Source organism: Diadema antillarum, unplaced genomic scaffold, assembly GCF_040938485.1.
Source record: "Diadema antillarum isolate AM-2024a unplaced genomic scaffold, OU_Dant_1.0 seq00000136_RagTag, whole genome shotgun sequence".
NCBI classification, from domain to species: Eukaryota; Metazoa; Echinodermata; class Echinoidea; order Diadematoida; family Diadematidae; genus Diadema; species Diadema antillarum.
In genome coordinates this window covers 19709-44000 of record NW_027271213.1, presented here as the reverse complement: position 1 = coordinate 44000, position 24292 = coordinate 19709, and the positions used below count along the sequence as shown (strand labels likewise).

Sequence of the window (24292 nt, the reverse complement as noted above, 5' to 3'; positions counted from 1 at the left end):
ATATTCAGCATATACAGTAATAAGTTGCATCCCTTGCATGAAATTAATGTAGTATTGTAATAAGGATGACCTTCAGGCAAAAAGGTTTTTGATGCTAAATTGTTGACTATAAACAAAAATTTGACGATGTGTTTTTGTACCAAGTAATGGGAGAGATATGAAGTCAAGCTATAATTGCCTATGCTAGTTTGCATATGTAGTTTCCACCAACTGTCAATGTTCAGTGTAAATAGGAATTGTCAGCTAAGTCCCGAAACTTTTTATTTTTTTTATTATTAAGAGGAAGAAGCTTCTGTTTTGTTGATCTGCAATATTTCACTCTCTTTCTATTACAGTAAACTTGAATGTGGTACATTAAAGTGAAAACATAGTTTTGGTAAGGGTTTGAGAACCCGTCTGGCACCATTTCATATTTGCTTGCAATATATCGAAAGAGTCTACAAAGAAACTTAACTGGCTGACGCGATTTGCCGGGATGATGAGTCATTTTGGAGTATTTTGAGAAAAATAATAAAAGTCGGAAAACCGACTTTTATTCCAGAAGGATCCAGACTAACTCGGTCTCAGGGAAAACTCCACCCTATTTCAGACAATTTGCGTGCAGTTCGTGATCGCCATATTCTACTGTATAATACCACACGAGGCCTAACTGAACAGACAGGAAAGTGCGTGCTAATCCTGTACAAAACAAATGGGCAGCGCGTGGTCCTCAAGCCTATACGCACATCACCTCACCTGAGACGCGCTGTCTTTGAAGTTTTTGTTATTGTTTATCAAGTGTCTTTGATTATTTTTAGAGGTGCTTGATAGGCGCACACTAATTTTGCATGCACGGCAAAGAGGTTTTTTGATGGGCGCGTTTTAACAACTCGGACCATTACTGCAGTAGTGAGAACGCGAAGTGCTAGTTTATACAGGCCGCTCCCATAGTACCGATAAGTAAAACACTGTACAATCCAGAGGGACAACCAATACAACTCAGCCCGCCGTCAAAGCGAGGCTGAGTTATCCCCGAGTCCGAGTTTAACCTGACCCTGTTTGGGTAAGTTCTGAGACTGAACCTTTTTGGTTAATATTTCACATTTTCGTCGTTACCCATCGAATATCTTGTTATTACAGCGTTATTCCGCACATTTCCTAGGCATACGTTCACATTTGGGAGCGAAATTTGACAACTTTTGCAGGCGTACCAGAACTATGTTTTGGCTTCTTGGTGTTCGCTACATACAGTGTACAATGTACTTTGATACAATTTAATGCTGTACTTTAGATACTGCTCTGTTTGAAATAACAAATTCCATTAGGACTTTAATATATGTATATACATGTGAATGAAGGGCACATAGAGTATACTTAATAAATTTGGAATACTTTGGTGTGAGTTTACTTCTATCCAATATATTGAGAGATGTCTGTTTTTTCACACAAAGGGGTTTAAGCCCTCAGCACTGATACATCATAGATTTACAAACATAAGTAACTATCTCTTTTAAAATGAAATTGTTCAAGCTGTATTGTTTTTGCATTTGAAAAACATGTCAAAATAGACAAAGAGTTCCATACAAGCAATAGGCATACCAAGAAAAACAGTGATCCATTGAGAACATTGTGATGTCATTTGAGGAGTAAGGATCATGGAATCAACAGGAAATAACATCTGCAGATGGAAACCTTGTCATTGTTTTTGTTAGCAGTTAACAAGAGTGAAAGTAGATTACAGGATAAAATTGTGGTTTGGCAGTAGAAGGGGATGGAAATAACATATGAAGAGTTTCATAGCACAACGGGTAATAGTAAGCACCATTTTTTAACCTTTGAAAGTAACATCCATCATCACTTTTAGAGCATAATAACACTTTTCAAGTGATCGTTACTTGTAACAAAACAACCTTGGAATATTCTTGAAGTTATAAATTTATAAATATCCCATGTTTTCTTATCATTTTCTTTGTTTCTTTGCAGCTTTAATCACAAATACCTGAAATGAGTAAGAATGGAGTTTACTCATTTTGCGATCACTCTCTTATTTCATTGAATTATCTTGCTGTTTAAGTTTTGGATAGGTTATTATTGGCAAAATAGGTTTATTTGGCTCTCATTAGTTTTTTATGTCTATGAGTTATAAAAGACCTGTGGATCACTGTTTTGTTTGTATTACATGTATTTCGTCACGAGAAGAAGCACATAAGACAGGTGTGTACAGAAACTGATGATAATTTACCTAAGTATGAAATGTCTTCATATGCAATCTCAGAATAACATGCACACACCTGCACATTATGAAATGACAGTCCATCTTCCTTTCTCTTAAATGAATTGCACAGGGTATTGGGAGAACATAAGGTGTTACAGTGGATAAGCAGGCATTGATTTTAGGTTAAGGTTACTGGCATGTAATGTACATTACTGTATTGAAATATGCAGTAACATTGCTTCAATTGGCATTTACCTTTGCTTTGTTATAAATGTAGGAAATTCAGACTCTATTGATTCATGAATGTCATCTGCCTCAAATGTTACTATACACAGAGTGCATTTGATTTCTACACTGACATTTCCATGTCTAGTGACTCTCATGTACACTGTTTATGTTATGCTGCATCATTATGATTATTATATGAGGAATTTAATACCATAAGTATGCCATTTTAATCTTCTGGATGACCAGGATATAAGCATCAGACTGATTCCCCAGAAAAACAGTATTAAAAAAATTCAGGTCTTGTGACTACCATGTACACAGTTTATGTTATGCTGCATCATTACGATTATTACGAGGAATCTTAGTGCCACAGATATGTCATTTTGATCTTTTGGATGATTATAATGTAAGCAGCAGAATGATTCCCCAGAAATCGGTGTCAATAACATGCAATTTCACAACTTTCGTTCTTTATTTGATCAAGTTGACTTATAAAAAGTGTCAAACCACACAAAAAAGAAAGAAAATAGAAATTGTATCAAAATAGGTGGAAAACTAGAAATGGTTATGTGTGTGAACTTTACTGAAATATGTAGCTTAGTAAATGATTAAATCAACAGCCCTTGTATGATTTACCTTTTGTACAAACACAAATGTATCATATGTACTCTTGACTACACATAATGAAGGTAAACTTTCTTCTGCGCCTCAGCAATGAGACAGCAAGCAAACAACAACACATGTTTTTGTTGGTTGTACTTGTAGATCTGAATCTTCTTTGTAATCACGTTTTACAGATGTAGAAGTGGTGCAGGCTGTTTTCACGTAGGTCAAGACATGTAATCAAACACAACCCAGAGGTCAATTTGCATGCACTGCTGTTTCTTTCCATGCTTCTGGTAAATCATGAATGGAAAACACCTCCGGAACGTAATTTGAATCACAATAGGAATGCAATTCAAATCACCCTTTCCGATTCCAGTCTGCACAAACAATGACCAAAATGTATCATTTAGATCATCAATCAAGAGATAGGTCATTAAAATCGTGATTCAAATTACACATTCTTGGTATGGGCGAAAACAGCCAGAGGCTCTCTGGTTCACTGGATAGGAGAAATTGTGTCAAGATACTTACAGTATTTCTCCTGGTGTGAACGTGTTGGTGGGGTAGTCAGTTCACACCTTACAGTATTACTCCTGGTGTGAACGTGTTTGTGTGGGAGTCAGTTCCCACCTATGAATAGGTCAGGACAAGGAAGTTGTCAGTCCCTGAATCTGTGTTTGAAGATGCGTATGCCTCCACTCCTGGTGGGAATGTCCTGATGTGGAAATTAGTTCTCACATGTGAATGAGTCAGAACAGAGAGTTTTCAGTACCTGCATCTGATCTATGCTTGAAGATTCATATGCTTTGACTCCTGGTGTGAATTTTCTGGTGTGGAAATCAGTTCACATGTGTGAAAGGGTCAGGACACTTGAGTTATAAATCAGTGTCCTGAGTTAGTTCAGTCCCTAGGTGTAGTTATGCAAGACACTCTTTGTGTTTGTATTTGCCAAAGCGTTGCCATGGTAACTGCATGTTTTTTTTTAAATCTTGTGGAGTGAACAACTTCCACAGTTTTGAAGCAATTGAAATCAAATTTGGTAGGCACTATGGCCTTGAGGTATAGATGTGGAACACATAATTTTACACGGGTGTTTGTTGGACAAAGCATTGCCATGGTAATCATAATCTTATTATGATTTTGTGGATTGAATAATTCCCATAGTATTTGAGCAATCATTAAAATTGGTATTTATGATGATTTATAGGTGTAGTTATGCAAGACATTTTTTTGTGTGTGTTTGTATTTGACAAAGGGTTGAAATGGTAACCGCATGTTGTTGTTGTTTTTTTTTGTCTGTCTGTTTGTTTGTTTGTTACCTCCGCCATGGGAGGAGGTTATGTTTTCGTTACCGTTGGTTTGTGTGTTCGTTCGTTCGTTCGTTCGTTCGTTCGTTAGTTAGTTAGTTAGTTTGTCCGTGTGCAAAATAACTCAAAAGTAGTTAACGGATTGGGATGAAACTTGCAGGAAAGGTTCAGAATGACACAAGTAACAAATGATTAACTTTTGGCAGTGATCCGAGAATTTTGGGGGAATTTATGAAGGATTTTTTATATTTTGGCAGGTAGGATCAATGAACTTCGGAGAGTTCAGGCTGCGCGTATTTGAGGTTTGCATGCGCGCACTAAAGTGCGTGCTCTAGTTTCTGCTAGGGCGAGGCGCGCCGTGCAGCTGAGGGTTTATGACGTAACAAAGGCTTCTATATTGGGAAATCGGGCGACTTTCAGCACACTATAAACACTTTCAGCATGGTGCCTAAGTACGTATGGGTGGAAATCACTGATATCTCTATGGAAGAACAAGATCAGTGGTGGAAATGAGCTGCATGCTTGGCCGAGGTCTGCGCTCTCAGAGTGCTTTTCTAGTTTGTTTGTTTGTTTGTTTTTTGAAATCTAGTGGAGTGAACAACTTCCACAGTTTTGAAGCAATTGAAATTAAATTTGGTAGGCATTATGGCCTAGAGGCATAATATATGTGAAAAAAAAAATGATTAGAAGTGGAAGATCTGCTGAAAGTTTAATTTCTGATAATAAGTATAATGATTATAGAATTTATTTGAATGAATGAATTGAATGAGATATATGTTATATGTATTATAAATATAATGGTTATTATTTTATTTTTCTGCAACAAGTAATGCAAAATATTTATGTTTCATGTTATTTGTAATCTGTGACGTATATGTTGTTCAATGAACAATTGTTATCTGTTTGTATCTCTTGTGTGTAACGCTGGTGGAAGGCGCATTTCCACTTTCGCATTGTGGACAATAAAGCAATCAATTCAATTCAATTCATAGATCTGTACATGATGAAGGTACATTGTGTGCCCACTCCTGGTGTGAACGTTCAGGTGTGGAAATTAGTTCTCACGTGTGAATGGGTCAGGATTAAGAGCTTTCAGTACCTGAGTTTGTTCTTACTCGGAAAACAAATGATATACACTGTAGCAACAGATTAATTATATGATACTCGATATGTACATGCTGATCATTTTTAGATTGTTGCATGTTGTACACGGGTATTGGTTGTGTTACTGCCTGCTGAAAGTTGTGATGAAAACAAACCCTGTAAATGCTAGTGTTATATTAAATTCACTCTACAGGAAAGGCAGATTTTAGGGGAGAAAAACCAAAGGAAGAAAAGTGATTTTGTTCTCTGTATAAGTGCAGTAAAAGTGTTACAACAAATTTTAATTTGTAGACTATATTTTATAGTGTAGTTCTGGTTGATATTTTAATTGTACAAATAAAAAATCTACAAAACACTACTTTTGAACTGAAATACACTTAGTATATTTTTATGTCATTACAAGAGACTGTAAAGTCAACATGAATGTGAGCAATCATTCTTTGCTAATGAGATTGTACTTTATGCATGAGCACCGTCCTAATTATGATGTGCAAAAGATGGGAAACGTGTGGAGAGCACTCCCTCCAATTGTTGGACTAGAACATGGAGGTTGTGGTGTTGTTCACTGAGCTACAACAAAGCTCCTTGAGCCTCGAGTTCTTAGTAGACTAAAGACTTGGGCATAACAATTTATTTGTCAAGTTGTTAATGCCCTTCGCAACAATAATGCAAAGTTGCGTGAAGCTCATGATTCTATTTTGATGTGTGATGAATAACTTGTGCAATGAGAAATGTGAAGCTGACTGACAATCTTGATTCATGCATTCATGCATTACTGACTTCCTCTGTTTTTCTGCTAATAGCTCGTTAGAGACAAATTCATGGTCCTGCCTGCTCTGATTCCTCTTTGTAGCTTCTTGCAATCTGTATTGTGCATCAGATAATTTTCATCTTTTAGTCGACATTTCACTTGACCGCTCTGTGGATCTTGAATGCCGAGCCTGATCTCTTCAAAGCTTTTCTCATGCTAGATCACTTGGTCTCCTTGTCTCTCCCTTGCCTTTTTTTGAGGGTCACATCACAGTTTTTGCACAAAACTACATCAAATGTTTAGATAGATCCATTTGCAAAGCATGAATTTTATACAGTGATGTGATTATTCAAGTAAATGTAGGACACTGTACACATACAATGTACATGTAATTGGTTGTTTTGTACACTTGTTCTACTCCCAAATTCTGTCCTAAATGATTTCATGATTCAGATAAAGTTAAAATGTAGCTATACCAGTATACACTGTAAACATAACTGGTTGTTTTGTACAGCTGTTGTACTCCTAAATTCTATCCCAAATGATTATTGAGATTCAAATAAAGGGGAAAATGTAGTTATACCAGTTGAACAGAGCAGATCATTGTCAAGTAATGGCTGTGCTTTGAGTATGTAGATATGGAGGAGTGACGAAAATTGCAAGAAGTCAGTAAAAACAAAAGTGAAATTATATAAAACTGTCAAAAATACACAAAACATGCTGCTTTAAAAGAAGAACCGTGCAGTGTAGTAACATACACGTGTACGTTGTGCATGAATTTTTAAAAATATCAAATTGACAAATTTTATCACATGGAGCTTTTGCACCTAACTCTCAGCACATTACCATGTACAATGTATGTGCTATAAAAATTACATGCCTTGTTTCACAAAACTTAGCTTGTCATGAAACATAATTAGTAAAAAACATTGCGTGAGTATCACACAACTTGTGATTATAAAACTCATATATATCAAACATAACTCCGTTACACAAAAGGTATTCAGATCAAACATAAGTTATAGTATATAGACTGCTATGTGATTTCTTGGCCCATTGTCTGATTTTAAAGATTTATGCAGTGTAGCCAAGCAAAGTGGAGCCAAGTGCAGCCAAATAAGACCAGCAAACGAGCTGTGTAAGCTCATTCTCACATCAAAAGACATTGTTCAGTGCAGGATGTCAGTAATGTAATTCAGTTGTAATGAAGACAGATGTGAATAAAAATGTCACATTGGATGCCAAGTAAAGTATGCATATACTTAAAAAAATAAAAGTAATGTTATTGCACCTTTAGAAATTTCAAATTGTAAGTTTGTTTGTTTTTGTTTTGTTTTGTTTTGTTTGGTTGGTTTTTGCTATGAAGTCTGACGTATACTTTTGGATCACCTGAATAACGATTACCTGATTATTTTGCAAACAATGTTCACATTGAAAAACAGATATACATGAATATATAATTGTATATATGTATATGTATATATATATATATATATATATATATATATATATGACAGATAAAGTGATGATGATGATGAATATAATGATATTGGTGTAGTGGATCTTTGTATTGCGGAAAATTATGAAAAATAATTTCGCCTGTTCTTTTGATATTGCAAATGTTTATTGCATGGCAAATTACACAGCTTGGAAGTTTTAATGATACTGATAATAGTAACGATATACTTCTAATTGTATGGTGTTGCTGCATTTACACAGGTATATAAAGCCTCTTTAATGTTAACACTGATCTCCCAGAGAAGTATTACCACCCCAACATTTGTGGGTACCCACTTATACGTCTGGGTTAAGAGACAATGTTGCCAAAGCTGGTCCATTATTTGGACGTTGACAACATGCATCCAACTAGATATCAATTAAGATCAAACTACACTTTGACGTCAATAGACAATATAAATGACTAGGAATCACTGATTAAAATCAACGACCTATCACTGCACAACAAATTTAAAAAAAGACGCAGATTCTATCTATGACAGTAATGAGGGTGAAAATACAAGTGTTGTACTAATTGTATATTGCATTGCCAAGAATGTGGGAAATTGTTAGCAAATTGAGAGATTGATTGTGACATTGATCACTCACAAGGAGATAATAAGGGCCCAGTTTTATAGTAAATTATCGCGTGTAGTGGTCCTCGTAATTGTACGTTGTGCCAATCAAAATTAAAGCATGCGGCACACCCTCACAATATTGTTCAAAAACAAACAATCAAACATGGGGAAACATCAGTTGTAATAGTACTGGTACTCATAACACTCGAGTGCAAAATTAGCAACCTTTGCAAATTGCTTCGCATAGAGACTAATGGAGAAACAAAACTTATCGCCGTCACAGAATATCACCCTCTTTAATAGTACAGTGATTTCACTTCCGTCCCTGATATGAAAAGGAATCAGTACAAACTTCATGATTTCTCGCAACTAGATCATCCTAAAGATAATTATTTTCTCGATCTTTCCTTGTTTAAAACATTAACTTTTTGTTTTTCCATACTCCACGTTTCACGAAAAGAAAAAAAAAATACATCAACATAACAAGACATTGAATGTGTGAATTGCCAAATACAGTACAGTATACTAGTATACAGCTTTATATAAGAGAATTTATACAAAACGTCATGACGAGATAAATGTAATAAATCTACATAGATAAAGTTTTTTTCCTGTATATAGGGCGTAAATTCCCAGAGGCTGATCTACAGAGAATCCTTACACGAAATTTGCAATATCAAACATAAACTTATTTTTTTTTTTATAAACTGAGTTCGTAACCTTGCAAACAACATTAAGTTAGCGACACAACGTGAATGATGGCCGCGAACTTAAAATCTACAATGTCAGTGTATTTTAATGCTCGTGTCACCTGAACAATAATGTCTTGTCCAAATGTAATCATTTTAGATGCCGCAACTGTGGATCAACATCCTCTGTGTCAATTTTTTTGCTCAATGTGGGGCAAAACCCTATGTGTGTGGCCCTTTTCATCTTAATGTAAAACATGTTTTACGATCTGTTTTTAGTTGGCGTTGTGGATCTTTGTATTGCCTCGCATTTCTTTCGTCTTTGACTATGAAATGTTTTAACTCCAAATCTAGATTCATTGTTATTCGAGACTCTTCGATAAAAACAATGGAGACTGCAAACACAATACACGGTTGTAATATGCAAATGAACCCAACCTGCACCGTCCCTTCACTTTCGTCTATAGACATCATTGTACATAATACTGAAAAGCACTAATTGGTTTTACCCAGAAAACGCATTATATATTATAGATACATACAACTCCTGCAGCAACTTAACCCATTCCAAATTCAGTGCAATTTACAAATTCTTTTATTTTTGATTTTATTAGGACTCACTAGGATCTGTTTCAATGGGACTTAAAAAGGAAGGTTTCAACTTGCAATTAAAAAATACAATGAGCAAGCTTTTTTCTTTTTATTTAGGCAACCGTCAAAAAAAAAATGATGTTGACGAAGTCTTTTAGCCATTAGAGTTTCTCACGAAGTGTCACACTCACCTAACCCTTCATTGTTGGTCTATTTCAAATATCCCTAATTACGAAAGTATCTGACTAAAACAAGTAGACAAAATACAAATGAACAAACCAACATACTTAAAGACAGACAAAGAAACGAGTCGATCGGAGATTTACGGCTTTGTTTAATGCCCTCGTGACAACTACAGCCAATCCACTGAGCCTTGTCCAGTATATTTATTGTTTATTTCATTTTCGCAGATATTGTATTTTGTAGTCTCATTTTGTGTTTCTGAATCACTTTGCTTTTTGGATTGGGGGTGTTTGTGAGGGAAGGGGGTTAAAGACACATATCCAGGGTTTTTATTTTAATGAATAAATATTTTTGTTAGGAAATATGGGGGGGGGGCGGCGGGTGGTTGATTTTTTTTTTGTGTGTGTGATAGGATTTTTAATTTGGGAGTGTGTGAGGGAAGGGTTGGGAGAGTAAAGGGATCTGTTTTGTAACTACGTCACCCTTTTGTCGGTGTGATCATGAGTTTGTAAATTGCGATTTGACATTGTGAAATATACAAGGATTTTTACATAGTTTGTATTTTTATGTAAGAGATTTTAAAAGGTACAGTTATGAATATCTTATTATGATAATCAGTGGCACATAAATCTGTAACGCTGGATGCGCCTGGCGGTCCGCGGACTACAGTTATTTAGTTAACTTTTCCCGATGCCTGGCGGCCCTGTCAGGTGCATTCAGTGTGAAGGTATTTTTGAGTTATTGTATTGATTGCTTATTTTGAATTTTGTAATTGATTATGTATTGCAGGTTTTCTGCCAAATAAAATAATAATAATAGTAATAATAATATATACCCTCTTTGCGCATGACCTAGTGGAAAGGTAAGGATCTTGTTCCACGCCTTCGACTTGTTCAAGTTGATTTATTTGATTTCCAACAAACAAATAATCAAGAATACAATGAAATGTTCGCATAATACAGATAATATCACAAAATTGGTACAACAATATGTGATGAACATGATAACATGTAATAAAGACACGGGTGAATTATTAACGGAGAAAAAACAATGTTATATCATTATGGTATAGAGGTAGAAACAAAATTGCAGGAAATGGAGGGGACTGCTAAAAATAAGAGCTTGTAATATGCAGTCCCCTTATTAAAAAAAAAGGAAAAGGGAAAAAGGTTTTCTTTTTGTGTGTGTGCAAAAATCCTTTGCACAAAACTCTCAAAGTCGCCTTCATTGGCAACCAATCACACCTGCACTTACTATGTATTTTATCAGCCAGTTACCAATTGGCAGCCAGCTTCGGACACGCCCCCTGTAATCATGGCGATTGGAAATAACATCACAAGTTGCAAATGCATTGTAATTGCACATCTCTGCCTGAAAGGGAGAAAATACGACAGTGAGCGAGCTCGAGTGAGTTGAACCAATTTTAAGGGACTTAAATAGTTTCCTTGAGTCTGAGATACGTGTAGATGCCAATTGACTGCCAATCTTCTCTCGGCAAGCTTTTCATGGGCTGCGGATGGGTTCTCTTTGTCAACTCTGAGATCCTTTCTCCGAGTCAAACAAAATCACGTTTCGTCTACGATTCGTCGCTCCTCTTCACTACTGACAACACTGTTGACTTCAAGGTAATTGCTCCCAAACTTATTTTGTCATTTTAGAAATTCTTCCAATCATGCATAAAAGCGAGAGAATTACTGTATACAGTTTAATTGCTACGACAAAGGTGTCAAATATTGTAACCACTGCAAATTACTGGAATGTCTTTTAAAAGGTAGTATTGCAGAGAGCATATTTTACTGATTTATAAATTGTTGATCAGTAACAAATACAGAAATTTACAGATATTTCAAGAAAAGTTTGTCCGATATGCACTTAAAAGCATTATTTCCCATTTGAAGATATACAAAAGGCTTGCTTAAGTGCTTCAAATAGTTCTAAAATGTGAGACAGGGACAGAAACAACCAGTGTAAAATGTTAGTATACAGTCAGTTTTAAGTATTGTTAAATATACAAAATGTGAACAATAGTTATATAAAACTAAATTTGAATTTGTCAACACTGACAAATTTGGTGATCCGATCTATTCCAAGATGGCATCTGAGCAAAAGTTAGTTAATCTATGAAATGATTCATGCGAAATGTTATACGTGTGCAAAAATGTCAAAGATAATAATATAGGACAAGCAGTTACCAAGATACAGGACGAAGAAACATTTATGACCTTTGACACTAATGTACCTACAAAAGACGGTGTCTGATGAATTAATTGTTGAAATGATGTGCATGACATAGACTAAGCATGTGCAAAGTGTGGGGTGAAAGGGCGTGTTTTTCTTGAGCTATTGCAAAGAAAGTCACCGAAAGAAAGACATATCTCCCGACATTGAAGCTAAGCGTCAATTTCAACCAGGTCTTTGGACGTAATCCCGACTTCCAATAAAAATATGGATCATATGAACGATAGCCCAAAGTTTCATCTACAACATAATATCTGGGAGAAATTCAAGGAAGGAGAAATTAGCTAGTGCTCGATAAAGACAGTCATGTCATTTTTCATTTCCAGAAAAAATGTATACTCCCATAGAGATAATACCCCATTTGCACAGCCAAAATGGCGTCCGACCAAAGCGTCGTTATTTTACAAAATGATCCATCTATCGAGGTCCATGTGTGTGCAAAATATGAAGGTGATACCAGAAGCACACTAATGAGATTACAGAATTAAGTTTATTCATGACCTTTGACCCCACTTTACACAGCCAAGATGGTATCTGAGCAAATTTGTATTTTGTAAAATGATTCTTGCAACATGTTCCTTATACGTGTGCAAAATGTGGGAAAGATATAGGACGTGTATTTACCAAGATACAGGATCAAACACTTTTGACCTTTCACCCTAATTTTCTACCTACCCAAGATGGTGTCTTAGGAAGTAGTTGTTATTTTATGAAATGATGTTCGTGACATGAACTAAACATGTGCAAAATATGGGGTTGGTAGCCATTGTTGTTGTTGATCTATTGCACAAAAAGTGGAAGAAAGAAAGAAAAATAAAGAAAATGTTAAAGGACAAGTTCACTTTCATAGACATGTGGGCTGAGTGAATGCAGCAATATTAGTAGAACACAATAGAGTCATCAGTGAGAGTTTGAGCAAAATCGGACAATCCGTTAAAAAGTTATGAATTGTTGAAGTTTCTGCTCAGTCACGGCTGGATGAAAAGACTACTATAGCTTGAGATGTCACATGAGTACAAGGATAAAAAGAAAGAATAAAGAAAATTCCACATATTTCCATTTTCTCCCATAACAAAAGAACACTCGACTTCTCTCTTTCAGAAGGCAGGGGGAATAATATTACCCTTAACATACGTCAGTAGCAAGTTGAAGAACTGTGCACTTTGCTCAAAAAGTAAAGTTTTGTGAAATTCTCTTTTTATTTTCTTTATATAGTTGTACGCATGTGACGTCATACACTGTAGTAGTCTTCTCTTCCAACAGTGACTGCGCAGATACTTAAAATATTCGTAACTTTTGAACGGATTGTCCAATTTTCCTCAAACTTTCACTTATGTGTTCTACTAATATTGCTGCATTCTCTCAATCCTAATGTATATGAAGGTGGACTTGTCCTTTAAGGTATATTGTATAGAAATTTGAACGAGGAGAATTAAAAAAGATCAGAAAAAGATAAAGTTAGGAAGGGAGAATAAGACTAACTAAAGAGAAAGAAGGAAAAAGTGTTTAAAAAAAGCCAAAAGCAGAGGTGAGGCTCGAACCCAAGCAGGACCTTTAGATTAAAAGTCCGATGCGCTATGCACTGACCTATTTCATCCCCCATTGGCTCTGTGTATTAAGCAAAATGACGTTACATCGAAGCCAAGTGCCAATTTTAAAAAAGGTTTTTCGGCATGATCCCTACATCGTTTGAAAAAATGGAGGGTACTTTACGATAGCCCAAAGTCTCAGCTACAACAAATTAAAATCTGGGAGAAATTCACTGAAGGATAAGTGAGCTAGTGCTCGAAAAAGATAATCATGTCAATTTTCATTTCCAGAAAAACTGCACTCCCATTATAGATAACACGTAAACTGGTCAAATTTGACAAGGTTACTTTCAATCCATTTTCACGAGATCATCCAATCAAAATTGTGATGGCACATTTATGAAAGAGCATTTAATAAGCTACAACATACTGAAATCTGGGTGAAAATCGGCAAAGGATAAGTGAGATGCGCTAGAGTGAACTTGAAATTCGATGACGTCATTTGAAAATTTACGTTAAAGAAATTTGATATCTTTTAATCATTTTTCCAGCATCGCCGACCCATGAAATGACATGTACAACTCATCAGTTTTCAGAATATGTAAAGAAAATGGGGGGGGGGGGGGGGGGGGGGTCACCGTCCATCCTGACAAGTAAAATTGGATTTAAAGTTGGCGGTTTTTTGGCACATTATTATCGCCATTAACGCGCGCGCGGAATTTCAACAACCTTGACCGGCCCGTATGACGTCATATTGAATCGGATTGACTTGAAACTTGGTAGAATAATTCCTTGACATTTCAGACATCCGATCCGTGTGAAAAAAAACGGGAAATTTCCATTGCATATGAGCTGTGCGTGCGTATATGCGCGCGCGCGTACGCGTCTGTCCAATTGTTTTAATAAAAAAAAAAAATAAATGCTCCAAATGGTCTGAAACCCCAAATAAATTTTGAGCTCGACTGGAGCATGTCAACATTTCAACGAGCGAGAACGCGTACGTTTTAAGTGTATACGAAAGATGAATTTTGAGAACATGAGCAGAAAGAGCTTGACTTGAACTATATTTATGGCCCGAATTCACGAAGGTGGTGCAAATGAAACCATGGTTTAAACCATGGACAAAAACCATGGAGCATCAAGTGTCGCATGGAATATTTCGTTACGAAATCAGTCGTTTCCTCGATGAAATAATTATTTTGTAAGAAAATGGCAATATTTTGTAACTAAATGAACATTTCGTCCATGAAATGATTCTGGAACGAAACGGTCATTTTGTCGACGAAAATAATGACCAATTTCGTAACGAAATATTCCGTGCGACACTTGGCGCTCCATGGTTTTTGTCCATGGTTTAAACCATGGTTTCATATGTACCACCTTCGTGAATTCGGGCCAATGAGACGTAAATTTCACTGAGAAATTCCACTGCATTAATGAGATATGAATGAAAACGTGATTTCATATAATGACGTCATAGCGACGTCACGGTCGACTGATCACAATTATTTTATTAGATCTGTCGTCTTTGGGACACGATACATATATGGTATAATTTTGAAATTGATAGGCGGAGGACTTTCTAAACTCTACACAACTTTGGGGGAGAAATAAAGAAAGAAGAAAAACAAAGAATCAGTACAGATACAGAAGGTGGTCCGAGAGGATACCCGGATCACCTAATCATTTCTAAAATAAACCGTCTATCCAGCGATGGTTTACTGAACAAAATAGAAATATCTCCGTTGTCTGCCATTGATAAGGCTTTATTGCGAAATTTTAATATGGTAGGATGTTTTGTGATACAACTGACCAAACAGTATGCATCAAATGTGATAACTCGAACATTTTTTTTAAAAACTGCTCCCAATGGCAAAAAGAAAGAGAATTGAGTATCTTGAAATTTGTACATCCAAACAATAGCCAGAGAGGTGTTAAATCAGATTTGTGGATGAGTTGTTACTATAAAATCTTGATGAACTTTATAATGACAAAATATCAGGACTATCTTAAAAAGATGGAATTCCGAATAATGCAGGTTTTATACTTTCCTCAACAACCTCTCCCACGAGTGTTTAAGGCCTCGTCTGTTATTCACGTTGGCCGTACGTAATTTTACTTGATCCATAATTTGATTTGAATATAATTTAACTGTCATCCTTCCTCTATAAGCAAGGGCGCCGGAAGGGGGGGGGGGGGAGGGGGGTGGGCAGGGGTGGCACTTGCCCCCCCCCCCCACCAAAAAAAAAAAACACCCCAAAAATAAAATGTTGAGGGGGGGGGGGGGCAAAACGAGTTTTTGCCCCCCCCCCCCCCAGTGTGCCCCTGTAAGAAATAAATAATCAATTATTTAAAGACCAAAATGAACAAGAAACGCATTTTTCTTTTCTAAAAGTTGTCAATTTTATAACTGAAAATGCGAAAATTACATTACACTAACAATATACATTATTATATCTATAAACTAATACCAACTTATGGATGAATTTAGTGTATACATGGTAGTCTCGCGTTCTCGAGTGTGTCCGCTGAAACATACCTTTAGTACCGTAAACCTTGCAGTTTTCCTTTTTTCTCTGCTTTCTAGCAGTATTTGAATGTTTTTTATTGCTCGAACAATGCGATCACATTTCAGATGATTGGCAAAGTGGAAGTGGCTTGCTTGCTCTGCCCGTACTTAAAGTAAAATGATTTGTTTCCATAAATTGTAATCATAGTCCTTTGCAGTGATTTCTTTTACTATGTTTAATTCCCTAGAAATTTAATTCAAAATGATCTATAAACGCGACTTTTATACTCTGTTTTTACAAAAAGTCCCTATCGTGGGAGGGGATACAACCCCCTCCCACACCGTATGTTGTAATCATAGTACGAAGGACTTCCCCTATATTTTCCCCTATATCTAATTAAATATAAATTTGCTTTTAAATGCTCTATAAACGCGACTTTTATAGTCTGTTTTTACAAACGCTTCGCTCCCTCGCGAAGATCTCACAATCCCATTATCACATATAATGTACCCCCATATGTTATGATCATAATCATTCCAAGTGATATTTTTTCAATATGTTAATTCCCTAAAAATTTCCTTTAAATGCTCTTTTAACGCGATTTTTTACTCTGTTTTTTACAAACAATCCCTAAATTCAATGCCTATATGATTATAAATTCTGAAACATGACGTTATTCCTTGTTGAATAACTTCAGATTGTGATCAGATAGATTAATTATGAGGATTTAACTGAGCCACGGGCATAATTGCGTTTGAATGAAAAACTGGAAACTTCAAAATTGTAAGTACAAATTATAGATATCATCACATACGGTAAGTTGTGATGGAATGACATGCTCACTTTCCCATTGCATATTCATATTGACTATTCAAAAACTATCCCCCCCCCCCCAAAAAAAAAAAATAAAAGAATGAAATAAAGAAATAGCGACACTTCAAAATGCCATAACTTCCTTATTTTTCATCCGATTTCTATCAAATTTGTACCGTTGAACTTGTAATATTTTACTCTTTCTTATCAGACTAACTTATATTTAGACTTGATTTCCCCTTTCAGTTTTTAAACTTCCTTAATTTGTGTCATATTGTGATCTAATTTTCGCTGTTTTCTCATTGCATCATCAGACATTGTCTGACTTGCTTTTAAGGATTCGAATTTTTCCTTTAAATCAGTAAATAGTGGTATTTTTAAGTGCTCTTTTTGTTTTAAATCATTTATATAAATCGTAAATTGGTAACATGTTTCCGACTGTGTCACAAATTTGTAGTCTGATGTTTTGACAGGTTGGTCGTATATTTTGCTGTCATTCCCTCTTTGAAAATCGAAACAGACCAAGACAAAATCGATCGAACAGTCATATTCTTTTTTCGGAGAAAGTAAAAGTGAACGAGTCATTATTATTCTTTCACAGCAAACGTTGTGTGCTTTGTGTTATAGAAGGCCGGAAATGGAATGTTAGTACTTTCCCTCTACAGCTACTTCTCAGATGTCAACAAATTGAGACCATCGTCTCTTTCTTTGGAGTTTTCCATGTTAACGTGGATAATATCTTGCAACATTACAGCTGACTCGCTTCTTTCCTATTTTCTCTATTTTGTATAAATGACACAAGACAGGTCTTGTAGTTCCATGTTCAGTGGTACTGGAGAACATTCTTACATCACACGTGTCTTGACCTCCACATCATGAGTAGAACCATGGATGAGTTGTGATGGGTTTACAATGAAATCATTGCTGCACTTTGAACTCCAACTCTCAAACTGCAGGTCAAAATGATAATGTTCGAAGGTTTCTAATCTTCCGCTGCACATTTTCATTTGCAAAGTTACAGTGTAGAGTTATTTGCTTAGTGAAATGCAACGAATATAGTCAAACACCATATTTATCTATCTTTGCGATAATGAGAAACAATGTGATAAGAAGCAAGGGACGATGGACTAAATATAAATTTTCCGGTAAACTGTGTGCTTAGAAACATCCGTATTGAAGCGCCTTATAATGTATTGTATTGTATTGTATTAAACGAGATGACACCGATGGGTTTGTTTCGACGTGTCTCCTACATACGAAGTTTTAAAGGGACTGTACAGTGCTGGTTGAGGTGGGGATTCATGTTTTGCCCATTCCTAAGTGAGACACAATGAGAAACCTCTCATGAACTCTAGCCTATATACCTTCACATCTGAAACTCATTGATTATATCAGCTTGCAACAAGTTTCATGAAACCACGCAAAGACACGAAAGACATTGCTCGCCCTTCAATTTTTATGTGATGGCAGTCACAAGAATACGGCTTCTAGTTTGATATAATTATCATCATAATTGACCATGTACGCGTGTACAACTGGTATTTCGTGATTTCTTTCAATGCTGAGGGAGAAAAAACCGGTTTACACACCTGGTTCTCATAATTCATACATAATTATAGTGAACACTAAAAGGACTATCTCACTGGAGAAGAAATCACCGTGACTCATTCAACTCAAAAGACCAAAAAGTGCCTTACGCTCTCACAAAGGAAACGACCCCAGGGCGACTTCAGAGACGTTTCCAAATAGGTGATAATTCAATCGTCCGGAAGTCGCGGAGACGTCTCCGCGACGTCTCCGAGTCGTCTTCTCAGTCGTGAAGACGTCTCCGGGATGTCTCCGTTATGTTGCCAATGAGTCTCCGCAAGGTCGCAGATGAAACATCTTGGGCTGCGTTTATTAACTTTCCCCTGTTTAAACGGCTTTCGAAAGCCCTTTCGATAGCCCTTTCGAAAGACCTTTCCATAGCCATTTCGAAAGCCCTTTACAAAGCCCTGTACTATTAAAGTGCCGCTTGTTTTCTAAGAAGGGACAGCGAAAAGCAATTACCATCATAAAGACATACCTTCCTGAGTGACGAGTCATGATGCAATGCCACATGAATCAATTGTCTTCCTATCTCGAGGCAGCTCCAGTTTAGCACATAATTCAAATATTTCTGAGTGGCGGCATGAGACTTTGGCTGCGTTTATGAACTTTCCCCTGTTTAATTTCAAAAGCGCTTTCGATAGCCCTTTCCAAAGCCCTTTAGAAACGGCTTCCAAAATGGTTGCGTTTATCAACTCTCTTCGCGAACACGATAACGGGACTGTCACTGCACAGCTGCATTGCGCAATTCGACCTGAGGAGAAGAGGTCATAATACTATAAGGCGTGCATTGTTCGTAACTGCAGTACAATAGGCCTACTACAAAGCCTTTTCAAAACAGCTTTGCGTTTATCAACTTCAAAAGGCTTTTACAAACAGGTTTCTGAAAACCTGTTTAGGAAACCTGTTTGGAAAGCCACATATTTGCGGCTTTCGAAAAGGCTTTCCGAAAGGGCTTTCAAAACAGCTTTGCGTTTATCAACTCGTAAAAATTCCTTGAAAGCTGTTTGGAAAACCTGTTTCTGCCGAGAAAAGGAGTTGATTAACACACCCATGGAGACCTCGCAAGCAAAAAATAGTCTCCGCGATTTGACCGAAAATACGGAGATGTCGCCGACACGTCGCGGAAACGTCTTTGAGACCAGCGAGAGACGAGATGTTCCAGTGGTTTTAGGTTTATAAAAGAGCTAAATAATTTTCTGATTGAATATCCGGTCAGTTAGGATTACTAAAGATTATGTCCATTGATAATGGTAGCGTATAGGCGTCTCTTTGTATTTCATCTCGTGTTAGACCTATCACGGTCATGATAGATAGTATAACTCGCACAGTGCAAACAAAACTACATAAGAAGAGAAAGAATGTGTTGTCTTTCTGTGATAGTATCATTTGATATATAAATTGATTTCCCCTCTCAGGGTTACCATGGAGATGGCTGTTTACTACATCATCACCATCCTCGTTATCTTGACAGCAAGGTCTGCCAAATCGCAAGACGGCGATATAATCGACACTGTGGACCCTTCAACGCCAACAGCCCAAGCAGACCCAGGCAGGAACTCCTCTGGTGGCAGCGAATTACCCTTGAGCACTTCCATCCCACGAGCAGAGACTTCGGCCGTCCACATCAGCAGTCAGATGATGGCGTTCCGCAACGCTTCAAGTGAGGGCGCTGCGAACTCTCACGTCCCCTCAACTTCGGCAGCCCCAACAGACCTGGAAGAACCAGCCTGGGTGTGGTTACCTGGCCTCAGCTTTTCTTGGACAGTTCCTCAGCTGATTTTTCCCTGATAGGCATGACTGGAAACCTCCTAATTATTGTGGTCATATTTCGACGCAGGAACGCCAATCATTTCACAGACACGCTGATAGGGGCTCTCGCTGTTGCAGATTTTGTCACGTCTGTTCTCGCACTTCCTTTTCCCATAGCCATCCGAGTTCCTCCTACCTGGTTGGGGGAGCTCTACTGCCGTGTCATGTTTCCGTCTCTTCTCTTTTGGATCTCTGTCTCTGCCTCATTTTACACCTTAACAGCGATATCGGTTGAGAGGTACTTTGCCATTGTCTATCCAATCAAGTTTAGTCAGCTGCTGGAAAAGGGGCACGTCATACTCGCTGTTTGCTTCATTTGGGTTTTCGCGCTTTTTGAGGCGACATTCGTGTTTGGAAGCTTTTACGTTGAGCCGACCTACTATTATTGCGAGGTCATTTCGAAGACAGTGCTGTCAGAATTCCTCGCCTGGGTTGTTATTTTACTGAGTCACTTTGTTCTGCCGATAATGATCATGGCGTTCACCCAGGGGTTCTCCGCTCGCGCTCTGTCCCGTCGACACATGCATTTTGACAATGAGGATAAAAGAGATGTAGGCCTATCCGCAGCCCGCTCTCGGTTGCTGAGTGCCCAAAAACGTGTTCTCACCCTCATTTTTGTGGTGAATTTGACATTCGTGGTCTGCTGGACACCGGACGCTGTCATCTACCTTTTCTCCAGCATCGGTAAGGTCGATTCCATCTTGGACGCGGACTCCGTGTGGGCACGCGGGGCCGCCTTGCTCGCGTTCTTCAACTCTTGCGCCAACCCGTTTATCTACTCTATCCAGTATCCCCAGTTCAGAAAGGCCATCAAGAATCTATTCACGTGCTCGACGAGCGGCCGTCCGGGTGCCATCTTTCAAGTGCGCCAAGATAAGCAGAAAGAGAAGAGTTCTTTGAGGCGTGCTAATCGATCCGAAGGATGCAAGACTTCAGCTGTATCGGTTTCGAAGGAATAACCGGGCGTGGAGCAATTATTTATGCGCAATTTCGCAATAGCAAAATAAGTTTAGGGTTTGATAACAAGAGATATCACATACTGCAACCGAATTCGATACATTTTGACTGTCTTAATATTCTAAACGTTTTCAAAGTCATAATGTTATATATTTCCGTGGTATTCACATTAAAGAAAGATACTTGTTTCCAATGCATTGAAAAAAAAAGATACATATAGATATTTAATGTATTCATCTGGTACATGCACAGTTTCTCTTCTTACAATGTACGTCTCATTACTATTTCACATGTACGTGAATGTAATAATTTTGTCGTGAATAACTTAATTGTCAGCCATTCACTGGAGGGGAATATTCTCTGTAATTTCATCGTGGATTAATAAACGAAATGCAATGTAATGAAATGAAATAGGACTGAAACCCAAGGTTTGTGGTAAACTTTGAATCAACACTTAAAAGTCTGTATCTTGAAATAAGGAGATTAACAGATCCGACCCATGACCTGGATGACCCCTTGACCTATGACCTGTGTTTTCTCCCACTCACATTGTGTCCAGGTTTTGGTAAATTTCGGTTTGTTCGTTTTCTCAAGATCTACATAATGCCTACCATACTGAAATTGAGGCTGAAGTATTCTAAAACCGTACTGGCTCTCGAACAATTTTGTCATTTGCCATATAGAGTCTGTTGTGGTTTGATAAATGCCTTTGAATGAGATTCATACAAATGGATTTCTCAGAAAATCTCTGAAAGAGAATAAATTATGAAATATGTAAACAGAAGAACTTAACAGGAATCGCGGATCCTATTTAGTGTGTGTGCGAGTATGTGTTAGTGTGTATTGGGTCAAATATCCATGGTTAAACTCCACCCCCGCGCTATAAGTCATGGTTTTTATTTAGATTTTCTGGTCTCTTATTCTAATGTGAGTTTTCTAGTTGTTGTTTTTTTGTGTGTGTGGGTTTGTTTTTTTTAGAGAGAGAGAGTAGGATTTCGTTTGAATTACCGTCATGTATATGCCTATAAGAAGTTGAGGGACCGACTTCAACTTTTGTAGTGTTAGGGCAACAAAATCAATTTTACAATTACTAATCCAAGAGCTGGGCATGGTAGATCAGATTATTTTAACCCATTGACGACGGGCGGATTTTCCTACGTAACACACACTTCTCATATAGACATTCTGTCCAAGTATGCTCAGGAAAAGTCCTTGCGTCTTCACAGATAGCAAATTTGTTTTGTTTTGTTTTGTTTTGTTTTGTTTTGTGTTGCTTATTCTGTTTCTTTGTAAGACAAGGCGACACAGTTCTGTATTGTTGTCTATATCCCTTTCACCTCCCGGTTTCACCTTATCACGTACTCGCACACTCTTTGGGAAAGCTCAGAAAACGATTGTTTTAACCGAACCAAATAAATATTCGAATGATCTTCCCGGAGATTTAATCAAGTAATGTTCTTATTCTCTGTTCATTTGCGAATAAAACTCAAATCAATGCTACTCAATGATTACAAGTTGTATGACTAGAACCCTTTCGTCCGTTATTTTACGTTATCCTCTTGGAATGCATGGCCAATCAATTTGAAGTGTACGTTTGCTAGTTACCCCTGGTTTCAGCATTTTGCTTCCATATATCATAATCATCATCATTTCTATATCATGTTTACTTACTTCACATTACATTTCTCATACTTTGAATTCGTTAATTCGTCATGAACCTGATGGTAGATATGACTATGCTTGTACAATATGTTTATACTTTTGTATTCATAATGTCAGCTCTTCTTTTTTTCTTCACTCAATTCTTCGTTATCTTTTCTTTTCTTTCTTTCTTTCTTCTTCTTCTTCTTCTCATTCGTTTTTGTTTTGTTTTACTTCTTTTGCCCTTTGTACTTTACTTTTTTGGCTTTTATATGGTTATGTCATCATCCAGTATTAACTTTTCTTTGTGGCCTGTTGATCTACAATTACAATAAATTGCGAGACGTATTCACATTGGTATCCGTTTGCTGAAACCGGCAGTTACAATCTTACATCACATTTGCGGTTCCTTCAATGTATAATAGATCTCGTACGCTAACAACTGTCTAGTCATGATTCACTGTATACACGGCATATCACATTGTTTGTTCGTCCTTTTTTTTTGTTTACTCAGTAGTTGTTGGTATGTATGGCATCAATGTGAAGTGAAATATGAAATGAAATGTGTTGGAGCTGTCCATCAAGCGTAGAGCAATGCGGAGTGTAAGACCAGTGCAGTGTTATCAATTCAATTCAATTCAATTTAATTTAATTTGATTTAATTTCATTTAATCTAATTTAATTTAATTTAATTTAAATTATTTCAATTTATTTCATTTTAATTTAATTTAATTCATTTTAATTTATTTCATTTTAATGTAATGTAATTTATTTCAATTTAATTCAATTTAATTCAATTCAATTCAATTCATTTCAATGCAATTCAACATCCCTGATGTTGTGTTCAGATGATGGGGCTGACAATAAATGCCACGGGAGCAAAGGACATGAGCGGCAGTCATGAAATGAAATATAAAACACTTAATAATTATCCATGTAGGGTTTCATGGTAAATGACGGTCTATTTAAACCAATGTTCTCTAGTAGTATTTTCGATACGTATACTCGGATAATGATCTTTTGTTTCATTTATAATTCTATAATAGCATATGAATGTAAACGGTAAAGCACCTTGTTCATTATGTACTAATATACTATAACCTTACATTCCTACGCAGGGCTCATAATTGAGAGCACGTACTTATCAATTATACATAGTGTTTTTGTTATAGCTCTTTACTTTTTTCGAATTTGTTAAACTCTATTTAGTTTAACAATTTCAAAAAAGGCCTTTATAATATAGGCCTATATATTTGTTTATATAGGCACGGTAGAGGGTCTACTACATCTTAAAAGCACTGTTATATCCGGAACATGAGGTAGTCCCTTGCAAACTGAATGTCGTGTGTGAAATAGGTGCAGATTTTTCCGTGATTGTTGTTGTTGTTTTTGTTGCTATATGATATCAAGAGCACAGGATATTGCAAGGGTGCGCTTGTATTATGTTTCAATACGTAATTCAAAATGTTCAGTCATA

The 24292-nt window shown here is 36.8% G+C and overlaps 1 protein-coding gene across 1 annotated transcript; it reads left to right on the top strand.

Moving 5' to 3' along the window:
• The first annotated feature begins 20201 nt into the window (after positions 1-20201).
• LOC139727565 (allatostatin-A receptor-like) lies at positions 20202-21176 on the top strand. Its single transcript, XM_071638547.1, has one exon. The coding sequence runs from the start codon at positions 20202-20204 to the stop codon at positions 21174-21176; it is 975 nt and encodes a 324-aa protein (XP_071494648.1).
• The last annotated feature ends 3116 nt before the right edge of the window (positions 21177-24292 follow it).